The 14,344-nt window shown below is 44.4% G+C and overlaps 1 protein-coding gene across 4 annotated transcripts in view; it reads right to left on the bottom strand.

The window, feature by feature from the left end:
• Window positions 1-10,257, bottom strand: part of RIF1 (replication timing regulatory factor 1) — a 52,524-nt gene extending 42,267 nt beyond the window's left edge. For 3 of the 4 annotated variants that reach the window (XM_078610270.1, XM_078610352.1, XM_078610109.1), the window contains exons 1-10: window positions 10,069-10,257; window positions 7,879-7,970; window positions 6,126-6,204; window positions 5,679-5,787; window positions 5,221-5,351; window positions 4,302-4,393; window positions 3,020-3,236; window positions 2,446-2,538; window positions 2,010-2,148; window positions 229-380 (exon numbers count right to left, since the gene is read on the bottom strand). In XM_078610270.1, coding sequence (XP_078466396.1) covers window positions 229-380; window positions 2,010-2,148; window positions 2,446-2,538; window positions 3,020-3,236; window positions 4,302-4,393; window positions 5,221-5,351; window positions 5,679-5,787; window positions 6,126-6,204; window positions 7,879-7,967 — 1,101 coding nt within the window. In that variant the 5' untranslated portion in view covers window positions 7,968-7,970; window positions 10,069-10,257. The remainder of the gene's footprint in view (window positions 1-228; window positions 381-2,009; window positions 2,149-2,445; window positions 2,539-3,019; window positions 3,237-4,301; window positions 4,394-5,220; window positions 5,352-5,678; window positions 5,788-6,125; window positions 6,205-7,878; window positions 7,971-10,068) is intronic. The other variant, XM_078610190.1, reaches the window with a different exon arrangement.
• Between the last annotated feature and the right edge of the window lie 4,087 nt (window positions 10,258-14,344).

The following is a 14,344-nucleotide window of genomic DNA, read 5'->3' on the forward strand; positions in this document are numbered from 1 at the left end:
CACTTCAGCATTACTTCATTCCGCGAGTCAATATGAATCAACAGGGACAGATGCCACTTGGGGGTGACCTTTAAAATATTTGAGATGAGATGGAAGTACTCTGAGACACTTATGGTGCTTTACCCAAAAGCAAATAATTATTCAATTACTTTAAAGATGGTGATGACCGATAACGAAAATGGACTGAAGGCAACTGGAAGGTGAAGCCTTGAGGTTAATAAGCCTTACCTGCTCAAAGCTGCTCGCCACCTGCTGTTTGAGGCGGCCAACCAGGTGCCACCACGTATGAAGCATTGCCTGGGCCAGCACCTCGACCCGCACCGTCGTCACCAACAGTGGCTGCAGCAATAGACGCAGACGCTTCCCGTTGCTCAGGAGCTCTGCAGCCGGTCGCACACAGCGCGATGAGCAAGCAACACACACGCAAAGGCCATCTCAAGAGGCGAGGCTAAGCCTTCACCGCGACTCTTGTCGTCATGACTTTAATCCACGCGGCTTAACGGTATGGCGTTTGCTGCTTGTGTGGTTCATGGTATGGATCCAGCAGTCACCCTGGTGAATACTGCCATGTGTATCAATCCTAAAAATAAAATGCAAGGTCTGCTTCACGATTGATGTTAAAGATCTCGTAACATAATTTGCAAGAATGGGCCCATTGCGTACCAGCAACCTAGTCCAAAATTGAAATTAAACACCGCAAAATCCTCAATTGGAAAAAACACAGCAATTCACCCCCTACTCCGTAAAATTGGCAGAAACCTCCTGAAAACGAGTCAAAACACTCAGTGAGGCTTTCCTGGGTGTAAAAAAACGTGATATAAAAAGTTTAGTGGTCGGAATGAAACATTGCATCGATTCATAAATTATCTCACAACTTATGCATGCTTTAAATTGTGCATGTTATAATGTATTATTTATGGTCTATGTAAATGATAAGCGAATTACAGGAAAAGCTCTGTTATCCAGCACTTTACCATCCAGGAATGCACTATTAACCAACATCTGCTACAGACGGCAATTCAAATCTTTCTTCACGTATGTGGGAAAATTTCCGATAGCCATCCGGCATCTTGCCGTGCGCTTCTCATAGATCCACTGCTCACGGAAGCTTCAAGACACGGCCAAGTGGTGCCGCTATTGGCAGCCTCGATTGTAAACATCCGCCATTGCGATTGCTTTGTGCTTGTACCGTACCCTTAAGTTATGTTATAAGTGTAATGTTATAAGTGCGACACTTTAGTGATCTGGGTAAACTGCCCCACTGCTTCTTTAACATGAACTTAGAATGCTCTACAACTGACTGGTGACCACCTCTGTAAAAGAACATATTATTTCTCAAATCATCGTTAAAATGGAGACTTCATTTCTTTCTTAAAAATTGTATGTTCTAGCCAAATTTTGGTGAACCATAAGTTTCACTCAGATAACCGGCATATTCGATTAACCTCCATTCTCCATGGATACTGGATAACCGCGGCTTTTCCTATAAATGCTGGTTAGATTTGGGCGAGCAGAGTTCACAAAATTTACAATAAAGAGCAAATGAGGAACAATGCACAAAATATATTCTCGAACCAATTCTCGTAGGGGCAAACATTTTTCTGAAATCTGGCACTCCCAGAAGGCTGTGCGGCCGATGGGCTGTTAAAACAATTGTACTTTATGTGCATGATCACATGTGAAGAAGAAATATAGTTTGCTTATCAACTTCAATATAAATATCGTTTGCTTATTATATTAAAGACGGCACTGCATCGCACGCTTTCGGATGCGCTTCTGCGGCCATCTGGAACGCTCTTCCTTCCGATATTAAAAAGCCACTGAAGCTATGCACTTTTAAAAAATCTAAGTTGAAAACTAATTTCTTTAAAACTGATTTTTGTGTTTAGTTTGTTGTCCTTCCCCCGCACTTCCGATTTGCACGGTTGGCTCCGTAAGGTGCGAAAGAAGTTAAATCATAAGTGTTTTCGTGAGTCAACATTAGCATTATCCTCATTGCTGCTGCTCACCGGGCTCGGAGGTAAAGTTGTCGATGAGATTCTTCCACGCGGAATAGGCCGCGCTCTTAACCTCCGAGGAGCTGCTACGGAAGCCCAGCTCTGCCAGGTGAAGCACGGCATTGGTGAGCTTCCCTCCTTTGCGCAGCACCTGTGCAGGGCAGCATGGAGTACAGACAACACAGGGCGCATAGTACGGTGCACACAAAACAAGGTGCATGGCACACAAAGAATAAGACACACAGAACGTAGTACAATCCTTGAAACTTGGCACACGAGGCTAAGCAAAGCAGTGCAGTTCAACATAGAAAAGTGCAGTTTGATGTTCATTGGAGTGTCGGACAAGGAAGTTCTGCAGTGAATGCACAATGCATCAAATCGACCCTCCCGCACCTCCGATTTAACACAGTTGGCTACGTACGGTGCGAAAGAAGTTATACATACATACCGAGTACAAGAGCGTGACGCACAGAGCCCACACGCGCATCACGTGCACCTCGTTCTTGGCAGCGAAAAGCTTCTCCATCTCCTTTAGCAGGTTCTGCAAGGCAAACAAAGTCACGTACAAGCAGTCACACAAGGGCAGCACAATGTCGCGCACGTGCACGCACTCTATAAACACCGCTCTTGCTCCAGCACTGCGTGCAACAAACGACATGAGATATCCAGGGAGCTGGTGTGTACATACGGGAGTGGAATTATTGTCTCTACCAAACCTATTTACCCAGGAAAGCCTCACCGAGCCTCAAGACTGTTTTCAACAGCAACTTGCACAATATTCGCCTAAGGGTGTGATTGCCATGTATATTTGCAGTAAAATCTGGGCCATGACGATGGCACACAATGGCCCACTTTTACGAATTAAGTCATTTAACGTCAACTGTAAAGCAGACTGCGTAGTATTTTCTTGGTATTCAATCCGTGAACCTTTGCAACGAACGGCGAAAGCGTTTGTGCTGGGGCCATGTCACCGGGCCAACCCTGTCGTACGTTCGTGCGCATGCGTAATTTTTCTCACTCACGCCTTTGAGCTGAGCCTCAACGACGACGGAGATAGCAGCGGAGTCGGAGGCTGAGAGCTCCGCCGACGAGCCGGGGGTTAGCAGCGGCATCGCCGACTCCAACACGGACAGGGCCCGCGCACGCACCTTGGCGATGGAGTGGGCAAGCATAGGCAGCAGCAGCGCAAGCCACGAGGTGGACTTCTGTGTCATCGCACGCGGAACCTGCTGCAACATCCTGCGATCGGGAAGCACAAGCGCACTGTTTACGCCGCCATCCTTCCACGTCAACTCAGTTGTCATCATCATCATCACATCAATAATGTCACCGTCAATATTCAACAACAACGATCTATCCACTGGAAGATGGTCTATCCAAGCCGGTGGTACCCCTTACGGTCTCCTGATGAAACAAGCGATCGCAATGCTGCACAAGGGCTGATCTCATTGCTCTATCCATAGTGGTTGATGCTAAAACGTGTTGCCTGCTTTAGCTACATTGTTAGTTTCGACCACTAGCCATCATCACTGCGAGAAAAGTATCTATCCAAGCTCACTTTTCTTCAGTCAGTATGTCTCTGATTCGCGTTCTCTGATAAATGTATTATTTTTATTTTATTTTTTTAAGTACAATTTCAAGCATGCACCTCTCCTTGCCTTCAGACATCAGCTTTTGTTTTTTACATCGTCCATGTTTCCAAATCAAATAGATTTGAGGTAATACACAGTGATTAATACATATTCTATAGGCATAAGGTAAAATTCATATTCATGATACAATTAATTATTCCAAAAGCACTCCAACTTGCTCTCGCCAGCCTCTTTATTCCATCAATTTAACCATGGTCCATTTTCAATAAATACCTTGAATTGTTTTACATTTTCAGTAATTCAACAGAGATCTGTTCAGAGTAAAATTGTACATGTCCATGAATTACTTTTTCTCTTCGGCTCTATTTAAAAGTGTAACGTTGAGCAAACTAGCCTGTGACCACTTCCCGTGTCGAATATGTGAAGGATAGAGAAGCCTCTGACAAATCTTAGAATCAGACTTTATCCCCAGCAATAACCAGCAGGGCAAAGAATGGTAAAATAACACCCTACATATGACATGGTGAGGTAAGGTCTTCATTCAGCAGTGGACTAAGAAAGGGTTGTAAATGACTATAATACATTAATTTTGTCACAGTTAACCCAAACGTCAGAACTTCACAGTAGTTGCTTCACAGATGCCTTGTGATTTCAATGCATGGTGCCTCTGTTGTTAACACAGACAAGTGATGGTGCCCAGTGCGATGCTAACCTGCTCAACACTTTGAGAGCCTCATTCTCCACCACAAAGTGAGCCTCCCCTGGCGCCATTAGCTTCTCCAGGAGTGACAGCAGCGAAGAAAGCTGTGCAGATGCCACGGCAATGCACAGGTTGATGTCAACCACAATCGCCTCAACCACAATACATCAAGCACACACACCACAGGCACATGTCAACCACAAACTCCACCGCCATAGGCAAAGGCCAACCAAACACACACCACACCATCATAGGCACACATCGGACGCATGCATCTCATTCATATTTATACAAATCAACCACACACACCATTGTCATGTCGACCACCCATAACACAGTCACAAAGAGCACATGTAAACAATAAATCACATATTGCATGCCTACCTCACTTGATTAATTAAAACCTTTCATCCTTACTGGATTGCTCCATTCAGGCATGACATCTCTCCTTTTTTATTTTAATCATTTTCGTAAGTATTAAGAACATTCTTTCCAGTATTCCAGATCGCACCTCAGGTTTGTTTAAAAGACAGGATTGTGTAGGTCACAATTGTCCTGCGAGCAACACACCTCATTCTGCAGCGAATCCCTCTGTATTTTAAATACAAACCGTGGAAGCTAAAATAACCTGGCTGTGAAATAAACGCTGCACTACGGCCACTTGTGAGTGCAGTTTGGCAATAGCCCAGTGGTGTAATGTGGTTGGCACGGGCGCTGGAGCGCCCTGTTCTGCATAGCGCATGCAGACTCAATAGCTACGCCATAGCAAAAGCCTCACTGCTTGTACATCACAACCATGAGATAATTCAATGCGACAAAACACATGACAACAAAACACAATACAACACGATGCAACGTGGCACAATCCCACGGTTAGGCCGACAGTGATGGGAGAAAGTGCCTGAACCACTACAAGGTTCCAGAGACAAACCTTTGCCTCCATGAAGGTGGGTGGCAGCAACTGCTGAGAGAGGGCCCACAGCACCCTGGTGGAGGTGTTCAGATCACCTGAGCCGTGTGCCACATCCAGCAGCATGCACAGCAGGCTATCGGCAGTGTCATCTGCACACGCAGACATGAAAGCACAAGCTCGTTAGCACAGAGGCACGTGGACGGATCACGAAGCATGTGCGGAGGACCAAGCGGACAGAAAAAAAAAAAAGAGATTCCGCATATAGCTTTGTAGGCCATTGTACTCTTCTGCCAACAGGAGACAATCCTAGCAGACAAGCTCCACACAAATGGCTCACAAAGAAGCCCCCAGGACACCTCATCCAGGTTGGATTCAAACCAAGGGATCTTCGACTTGCAAATCCAACCATCGGATCGTGCTGCCAACTGACACCACAGAGAAGAACGTCAATGACATGCCAAGAATTGCATCATTACCGGAGAGAGTAGCAACGAGCAAGGGTTGTGCCAGGCAGAAGCCCAGTGTCCGCAGGGCGGCATGCTGAACCTCCGCTGGAGGCACCTGCTGGGAGCTACCCACTCGTGACTGAGAAGATGGATGGAAGTGGGAAACAAGAGACAAGGGGGCGTTCGGAGACATTGATTATGGGCATGTGCAGTACTGCTTGAACCTCGCTAGATCTCACTGGAGAGATTTTTTCATTTGGACCAACCTGGTTTGGGTTCAGCATGAATATAGGTACAAGTGATTCTAGATTTGAAGCTTTCGTGACTGCAAGGAATCATATTCTTAGGTTTTTTCGGTAAAGTCACGTAGGTAAAACATCAAAATTTTGTTTTATTTTATTTTCATTAATTTTGATGTTTTACCTACGTGACTTTACCGAAAAAACCTAAGAATAGGTACAAGTGACATGCACACACCTGCAGTAGTGTGAAGAGGTGTTCCGATTTGGGAACCAGTTCCATAACCACCTCACCAGCTGTTTCAGAGCTCAAGTTACTGCACACACAGACAGACACGCTCACCTATGTAACTATTTTAAATTTTACCAGGTAAACCCACTGAGCTATATAGCTCTTTCTTTAAGAAACGATCTGGCCACAAATGATAGCGCAACCAAGTGGCTTATCGTCACGTAGAAATTTATAGTAGCCAAATACTCTAAACGCATGTTTCTAAATGTGGAGGGAAAAACCGGGGGACCCGGAGAAAAATCCACACGACCACGGGGAGAACATGCAAACTCCAAATATACAGGCATTAGGGTCGGGATCGAACCCACGACCTCCTGTATACCAGGCGAGGTAGTTAACGTCTCGCCACACGAGCAATGCTAGTTGACATTAATACACAAAACGCAATCAATGCTGCATTGCTACTATTATGCACACAGTGCTTGTGTAATAATCATTTCATTATCACATAGTTACCATGTACTCGTAGGTCACTTTTGTGGTGAATGTAGTTATACTACAACTGTCTTCACCATTGGTGCAATTAAACATCACCACAACTTACATTACCAGGTTTGGGCTGCAACAGTGCAGTGATTTCTCCGCATTATTACCACTGCAATTTATGCTACTTGTATAACGGACTGAAAGACAAATTCCATTATTTGCTGTTCATTGAAAAGGACCGAGGTTACTGCACTACAGATTCAGGTTAGAGAAAAGACAATTTAGACACACCATCTTTAGTCCTAAACCCTAACTCATAATCTCTGATCCCTAATCCTAAACCCCTAACCCTAAACAAAGCAGCGTCCCCTCATACTTGGTTAACTAAAATACAAATAAAGAACACGTAGAGAGGACCATCAATGGGCAACTATAACCCAAACATTTTCTACGACTGGATGAAAATATGCGTGGACAATAGCGGCAGGGACGGTAGTCACTCCCAAAATAACAGTACAATGGTACCTCGGTATACGTTGTTAATTCGTTCCAGAAGGTAGGACTTGTACCGAAAATGACGTATACCAAACGAATATTTCCCATAAGAAATAAAGGGAAAGGAAATAATGCGTTCCAGAGTATAAGAAATTATATTTTATATGGTATATTATACATTAATGGGGTTGTATAAAATAATTTAGACACTACTTTTTACTAAAATGCATACATAAATTAAAATAAATGCATAAATAAATTAAAATAAATTGAAATAAAAATACTATTTAACATCACTTTACCTTGCTGAGAGAAGTTGAATGAATTCGCAAAAAATGCACGTTAAAATGACAAAAAACACGTGAAAATTCACGGAGAGTTATAGCACGGGTTGTGCACTTAAACGAGATCTACTATACAGGCAGACTGACGAGCGGCGCTTTGTTTCAGTCGTGAACGGGGTCTACGCGGTGACTCATCCCGAACCATACAAGTTCTAGCAAGCGCGTCGTATCCCAAGCAAGACGTCGTATCCCAAGACATTTTTTTCTCGTCGACGTATTCCAAAAGCGGTCGTATACCGAGGTATGACTGTACTTACATATTCGCAAAGAGGTGACCGTAGGCAGACTGATGATATGTGCGCCACAGCCGCATTTCAATTCTCGCTGAGCAGATACCCCTGACCACCATTGGCCACCCCTGGCCACCCCTGGACAGGTGCAACTAGGAACGCAAACTCGGCAGCCCCACAGACATAGCTAAAGTGCATCTTCACCTGGAGAGGGTGAGCAGCGCATCCACCTGGTCATCCGGGGGACCATCCTGAAGCGTGCGGAGGAGGCCCTCCACGGCCGGGAGCGGCATCGCCTATGCACACACCGACAACACACCACTCAGTGTCACTGCTCAAGACTCATGAGGCTGAGTCCATCTATTGCAGTGGTTCTCAACCGGGGGTATGCGGACCCCTGGGGGTACGTGGCAATGTCCCAGGGGGCACGTGAGGTGATTAATGCGTGAAATTATATCATATATGTAGTAATTGGTGAATAATCATGTATGAATCTGCTACTATAAATAACTACGATAACATTTAAATCCTTATAGTAACCTAGAATGATATAAAATACTTTTCTAAACTCATTAATAGTAAACAATGTGGGGTTGAAGAGTAACCAGCGAGCGTTTTCGGGGCACAGTTTTGTTCTCATTATTCGCCTTAACGCAACTTTGGACATCACGTGAATTTATTCATTTTTAAAACGCAAATCTAGTCTCACAGTGCATTGTAAACCTAAATGATTCAATACATAAATCTAAGTTTCCATAGATGCCCCCTGTGGTACTCGATCTTGACAGCAAATAATCTGCACAATACAGTACAATATTAAGTTTCCAACTATCTGCGCAAAGCCGAGCGTCACCCCAGTTTCCTTCCACATGCTAAACATTCCTGAATGGAATAAACAAGTTTGTTGGAGAGCTTACACGAGTGAGGTGGCTCTACATTCGCAAATTACACCTTACATAGATAACGTCTGAATGGAATGGCAAAACATCCCAATACAAGACCCTCGTGTATATGACTAATAGGAGTATTAAGGCTAAACGAGACTTGCCTAAACTATTTTTTATTTTACCAGGTAAAGCCCCACTGAGCTACATAGCTCTTTACCAGAAGTGACCTGGCCACTAATGATAGTCCAGCGAATTGTCTTATCACGTGGAAATTTATAGCAGCAGCAGCCAAATACGCGTGATATTGATTCTAAACGTGGAGGGAAAAAACCGGAGGACCCGGAGAAAAATCCACACAACCACGGGGAGAAAGACACGCAGACTCCAAATACACAGCAGGCGTCAGGGTCGGGAACGAACCCACGACCTCCTGTATACCAGGCGAGGTAGTTAACATCTCCTAGCCACTGTGATGATGAAGAGAGAGACACGCAGACTCCAAATACACAACACAGCAGGCGTCAGGGTCGGAAACGAACCCACGACCTCCTGTATACCAGGCGAGGTAGTTAACATATCCTAGCCACTATGATGATGAAGAGAGAGAGACAAGCAGACTCCAAATACACAGCAGGCGTCAGGGTCGGGAACGAACCCACGACCTCCTGTATAGCAGGCGAGGTAGTTAACATCTCCTAGCCACTGTGATGATGAAGAGAGAGAGACACGCAGACTCCAAATATACAGCAGACGTCAGGGTCGGGAACGAACCCACGACCTCCTGTATACCAGGCGAGGTAGTTAACATCTCCTAGCCACTGTGATGATGAAGAGAGAGAGAGACACGCAAACTCTAAATATACAGGAGCAGGCGTCAGGGTCGGGAACGAACCCACGACCTCCTGTAGACCAGGCGAGATAGTTAACATCTCCTAGCCACCGTGGAGCCTGGACGAAGGATTGTATTTGTACGCCTGACTGCTAATTAAGCTCCTGCAATTGCAACACAAGACGCAGCAAATCTCACCACCTAAGGTTAGTCGTGTACCGACATGTATACAAGATTGAATTACTTGACGACCCGATTATTTCAGTAGATTATTAAATGTTTCAGCGGACTTGGCCGCATATGGAGAACACTGAACGCTCAATTAACGTTCACTTCAGGTGGTACCCACGAGTGAAACATTTGGTTTGGGCTTATGGCAGGTGACGTGTAGAGAAAAGGGGGTCTCGATAAACTAACGAGACGAGAGAAAAACACGCGGGTGCAAGATAGCGACGGGGAAAGGGGGTGACACAGGAGGGACGAGAGAGGGCAGAAGGTCGGGAAGGGTCGTGCGTGCGACACGAGGGGGGGACAGTGTGCGAGGAGGTTCTCACGGGAGGCCGTGAGAGAGAGAGACAACAACAACAACAACAAGGGAGGCCGACGGAGATGAACTGCGAGAGATTTTAAATCGCTTGCTACGGAACCGAGTGCTCCTACTACAGTCGCGATTGTTACCGCTGGGTGTTGATGTCGCAGTCGTTGCGGGTTGCGTGCTTGCTACTGCTGCTGTTGTTTTGAAGCGGCACGGCGATAAGGTTCCAGGGAGACGACGACGACGATGGAGGAGGAGGAGGACGAGAAGGTGGCGGGCGGGAATCTTGGGTCGCCACTTTCGCGGGAAACGCGAAGGCGCGTGCGCGCAGCTTCCGCTTCCAGGTCACTAAGCCCCGCCCCCGGACGGGGTCACGAACAACGCTTTTTTAATGCGAAAACCTCACAACACAAACATACTCTTTGGTTATTTCGGTAAAGTCACGTAGGTATACAATATAATTATTTTATAAAATATTATTTTAGAAATTATTTTAGAAATAATATTTATAAAATAATTAAAATACATTTATTTTATTATTTTAAAAAATACTATTTTCATAAAATAATGAAAATAATTTTACTTAATTATTATTTTTTATTCTTGTATAAAATATTATTTTATAAAGTAATTTTCTTTTTCTACCGACGTGACTTTGCCAAAAGAACCAAAGAGTATGGATTCCTGCAGTCACGAAAGCTTCAAACCCACAACACAACTCTCATAATAGAGGTTTTTTTTTTACTTTGGGTTGAATCGTGTAAATTTAAATGCGTCTTCTTGGTTCTTTCGGTAAAGTCACGTAGAAGGGAAGTAATAAAATAATAAAAATAAAACATAATAAAACAATTCTCACGACGTTTCGGCCACAACGCAAGCAGCCATCCTCAGGCGAAGAATGAAACACCCCAAGCTTGGAGCGTATATTTAAGCTGGGTTAGAGGGGGGGGAGGTGGGAAGAAGAGCGCCTAAACAAAATAATTTGCATATCAAGAGGAATTCAGCATATGGAAAATGCGTAGGAGGTGGGCGGGGGGGGTTCCAAATCAATACTATGCCCGTGCATTATGCAGGATTAGCAGCATCAAAGGGGGGGGGGGAAGGGGGGGAGCATTAACAAAGGAAAGGAATGTTAATAGTATGTAGCTGTAGTTACTAAACAACCACGTAAAAAACTACAGTATAAACTGCATGACAAACTAAAGTATAAACTACATAGCATCATCAGTAAACTTACTATACTCTACAATAAGCTGAGTTACTAACAGTAAGTAATACATGAAAAATTCTACGTTGTAAAAAATTATATAATATGCTTCCATCTAAACTTTATTCTCTTACATCACACGCGTCTATACCGTACTATATACTTCCATAGGCAAAACCAACATTAAATTACATACTGTATTGCTATAAACCACCCTATACCTTATACATTTTTAATATAACACTATGTATTATTCTACCCACCCTAATGTGTATCAAAATGGTTTATTACGTCCTTCCAGTGATTGCTAAGCCAGAATCCATCTTCTCGGTTAAAATTGTCTCTGTGTTTGTAAATGTGGATCGCCTCATGTACGAATCTCTCATGATAGCCAGATGGCTTGCAGAGAACCTCTGTCTTGGAGAAGTCAATGTCATGTGAGCCCACTGAGTTGTAACAGTGATCTGCCACGGCTGAGGTGTTTGTTCTACAGTGTTTCAGGTCAGCTTTATGTTCACGGATGCGGTCCGAGACATGTCGTTTGGTTTCCCCAATGTAACTGCTACCACAGAGGCAACTTAGTTTGTAGACACCAGGGTACTGTATGTCTGGAACCACATCTTTTACAGACGGTACCAGATCACGGATTTTATGTACTGTGTTGAATCGGACCTGGATCTTGTGTTTAATCAGGATTTTGGAGATCTTTTTTGTGACCCCAGCAATGTAGGGTAAGGTGATGGTCTTGAAAGGCTCCTCAACAGGATCCTTCTTGGTGGTTGGAGTGATGGCTTTGCGGATTGTGTAGTCGGAGTAACCATTAGCCTTAAGAGCTTGGCGTACGTGTTTGAGTTCACTGGAAATGTGTTCATGGTCGGAGATGCATTGGGCTCTATGATATAGAGTCTTGATGAGGGAATTCTTCTGGGATGGATGGTGGTGGGAATCCGGTTTTAGATAAGCATCCGTGTGGGTGGCTTTCCTGTAGACAGAGTGGCTCATTGAACCATCAGGTCTCCTTTTGATTAGGACATCCAAAAAGGGTAGCTTGCCATCATTTTCGACTTCCATGGTGAATCTGATGGCTGGGTGTATGGAATTGATATGGTCGAGAAATTGGTCTAGAGCAGGCCGGCCATGTGGCCAGATGACAAAAGTGTCGTCTACGTACCTCTTCCATAAGGTCGGGCGTAGAGTGGCAGTCTGGATGGCGTCCGTCTCAAATTTCTCCATGAAGATGTTGGCTACAACCGGAGATAAGGGGGAGCCCATTGGGGTGCCCTCAATTTGCTTGTAGAAGGTTCCATTCCAGGTGAAGTATGTATTGGTTAAGCAGTGTCTCACCAGGGGGGGTACCCCAGCATTCAGTCCTTGATGAACCAAGTCTTCAATGATTGCGATGGTGTCAGGCACAGGCACCTTGGTGAACAAGGAAACCACATCAAAACTGACAAGCAGGTCGTCTGGGGACAGGGCAATCCCCTTGATTGTTGATACCAGGTCAGTAGAGTTTAGTACTGCAGAGGTGGTTTTTCCAGTGAAAGGCCGTAGGATTTCGGACAAAAAACGAGCCAGTTTGTAAGTCGGGGAGTTGATAGTAGAGACAATGGGACGAAGAGGTGTATCTTCTTTATGTATCTTTGGCAAGCCGTACAATCTTGGTGGCCTGGCTGCAGAAGGTTTCAACGAGAACTGTTTGGTCTGATCAATTAATGCGGTTGAAGCAGAAATGATGTTGTTGGTTTTGGAGACGAGGCTGTTGGTGGGGTCTCTTTTTATTTTTGTATAGCTGCCATCGGTGAGTAGTTCTTGAATTTTGTTGTTGTATTCTATTTTGTCCATGATGACAGTGGCATTGCCTTTGTCGGCTGAGAGGATGACAATGTCATCCCTCTTTTTTAATTGAGCTAATTCAAAACGCTCATCTTTGCTGATGTTGCTAGCTGGCATCTTAGCGTTTTTGAGGGTTACAGAGATTTCCGATCTTGCTACGTCTGCAGCGATGTGACTCAAGCCCTTGAGAGCTACATCTACTCGAGCAATTATATCATTAACTGGTATGTGTCTAGGTGTGACTGCAAAGTTTAGTCCTTTAGCTAAAACGGATTTCAAACCTTCAGAAATAGGACTGTTACTGCGATTAATTACGACTTTGTTAACATCTAGCTTTTCAATGTGTGGGTCCGGTTTCTTGTTTGAGAGGCGGTTGAATTTGGAAATCAAGTTGTCCTTACATTTAGTCGACATAGCGGCAGCTGAAGAGGCAGTCATTTTTTCCACATGTTCCCAATCCGATGTGGACATTGTTGCACTCAAGAATAAGTGTGATTTGTAGAGTGTCTTGTCTAACTGATCTAGTTCGGTGCGCGTAAGTCTGATTTTCTCTGAGATAAGAGCTAAGCTAGTTCTAGACAGAATTCGTTTCGCATTAGAAGAAGTTACAGCAGCAGATGTTAGTGTAAATGCGTTCGGTATTACCTTAGAGTCGCGGCATCTCTTCAGAAAGGTGAGAGACTCGATTAGCTGAGCCTTCTTGTCCCGGAGCTTGTTGAAGGATCTCAAAGTTATGTGGAAACCCTCCCCGTAGAGGCGGTTAAATTTCGATTTAAAGCTTTCGTGACTGCAGGGATTCATCTTCTTGGTTCTTTCGGTAAAGTCACGTAGAAGGGAAGTAATAAAATAATAAAAATAAAACATAATAAAGCTACATACTATTAACATTCCTTTCCTTTGTTAATGCTCCCCCCCTTCCCCCCCCCCTTTGATGCTGCTAATCCTGCATAATGCACGGGCATAGTATTGATTTGGAACCCCCCCCGCCCACCTCCTACGCATTTTCCATATGCTGAATTCCTCTTGATATGCAAATTATTTTGTTTAGGCGCTCTTCTTCCCACCTCCCCCCCCTCTAACCCAGCTTAAATATACGCTCCAAGCTTGGGGTGTTTCATTCTTCGCCTGAGGATGGCTGCTTGCGTTGTGGCCGAAACGTCGTGAGAATTGTTTTATTATGTTTTATTTTTATTATTTTATTACTTCCCTTCTACGTGACTTTACCGAAAGAACCAAGAAGATGAATCCCTGCAGTCACGAAAGCTTTAAATCGAAATTTAAATGCGTCGTTAAACCCGACACAGCCAATTAGTAAGGTTTGTCGCGTAAAACAGAACGTGCCAATTCGTTACGAGTACAGCACACCGGTTGTGTGTCGG

This window comes from Lampetra planeri, chromosome 1 (genome assembly GCF_965212315.1).
Source record: "Lampetra planeri chromosome 1, kcLamPlan1.2.h2, whole genome shotgun sequence".
Taxonomy (NCBI): Eukaryota; Metazoa; Chordata; class Hyperoartia; order Petromyzontiformes; family Petromyzontidae; genus Lampetra; species Lampetra planeri.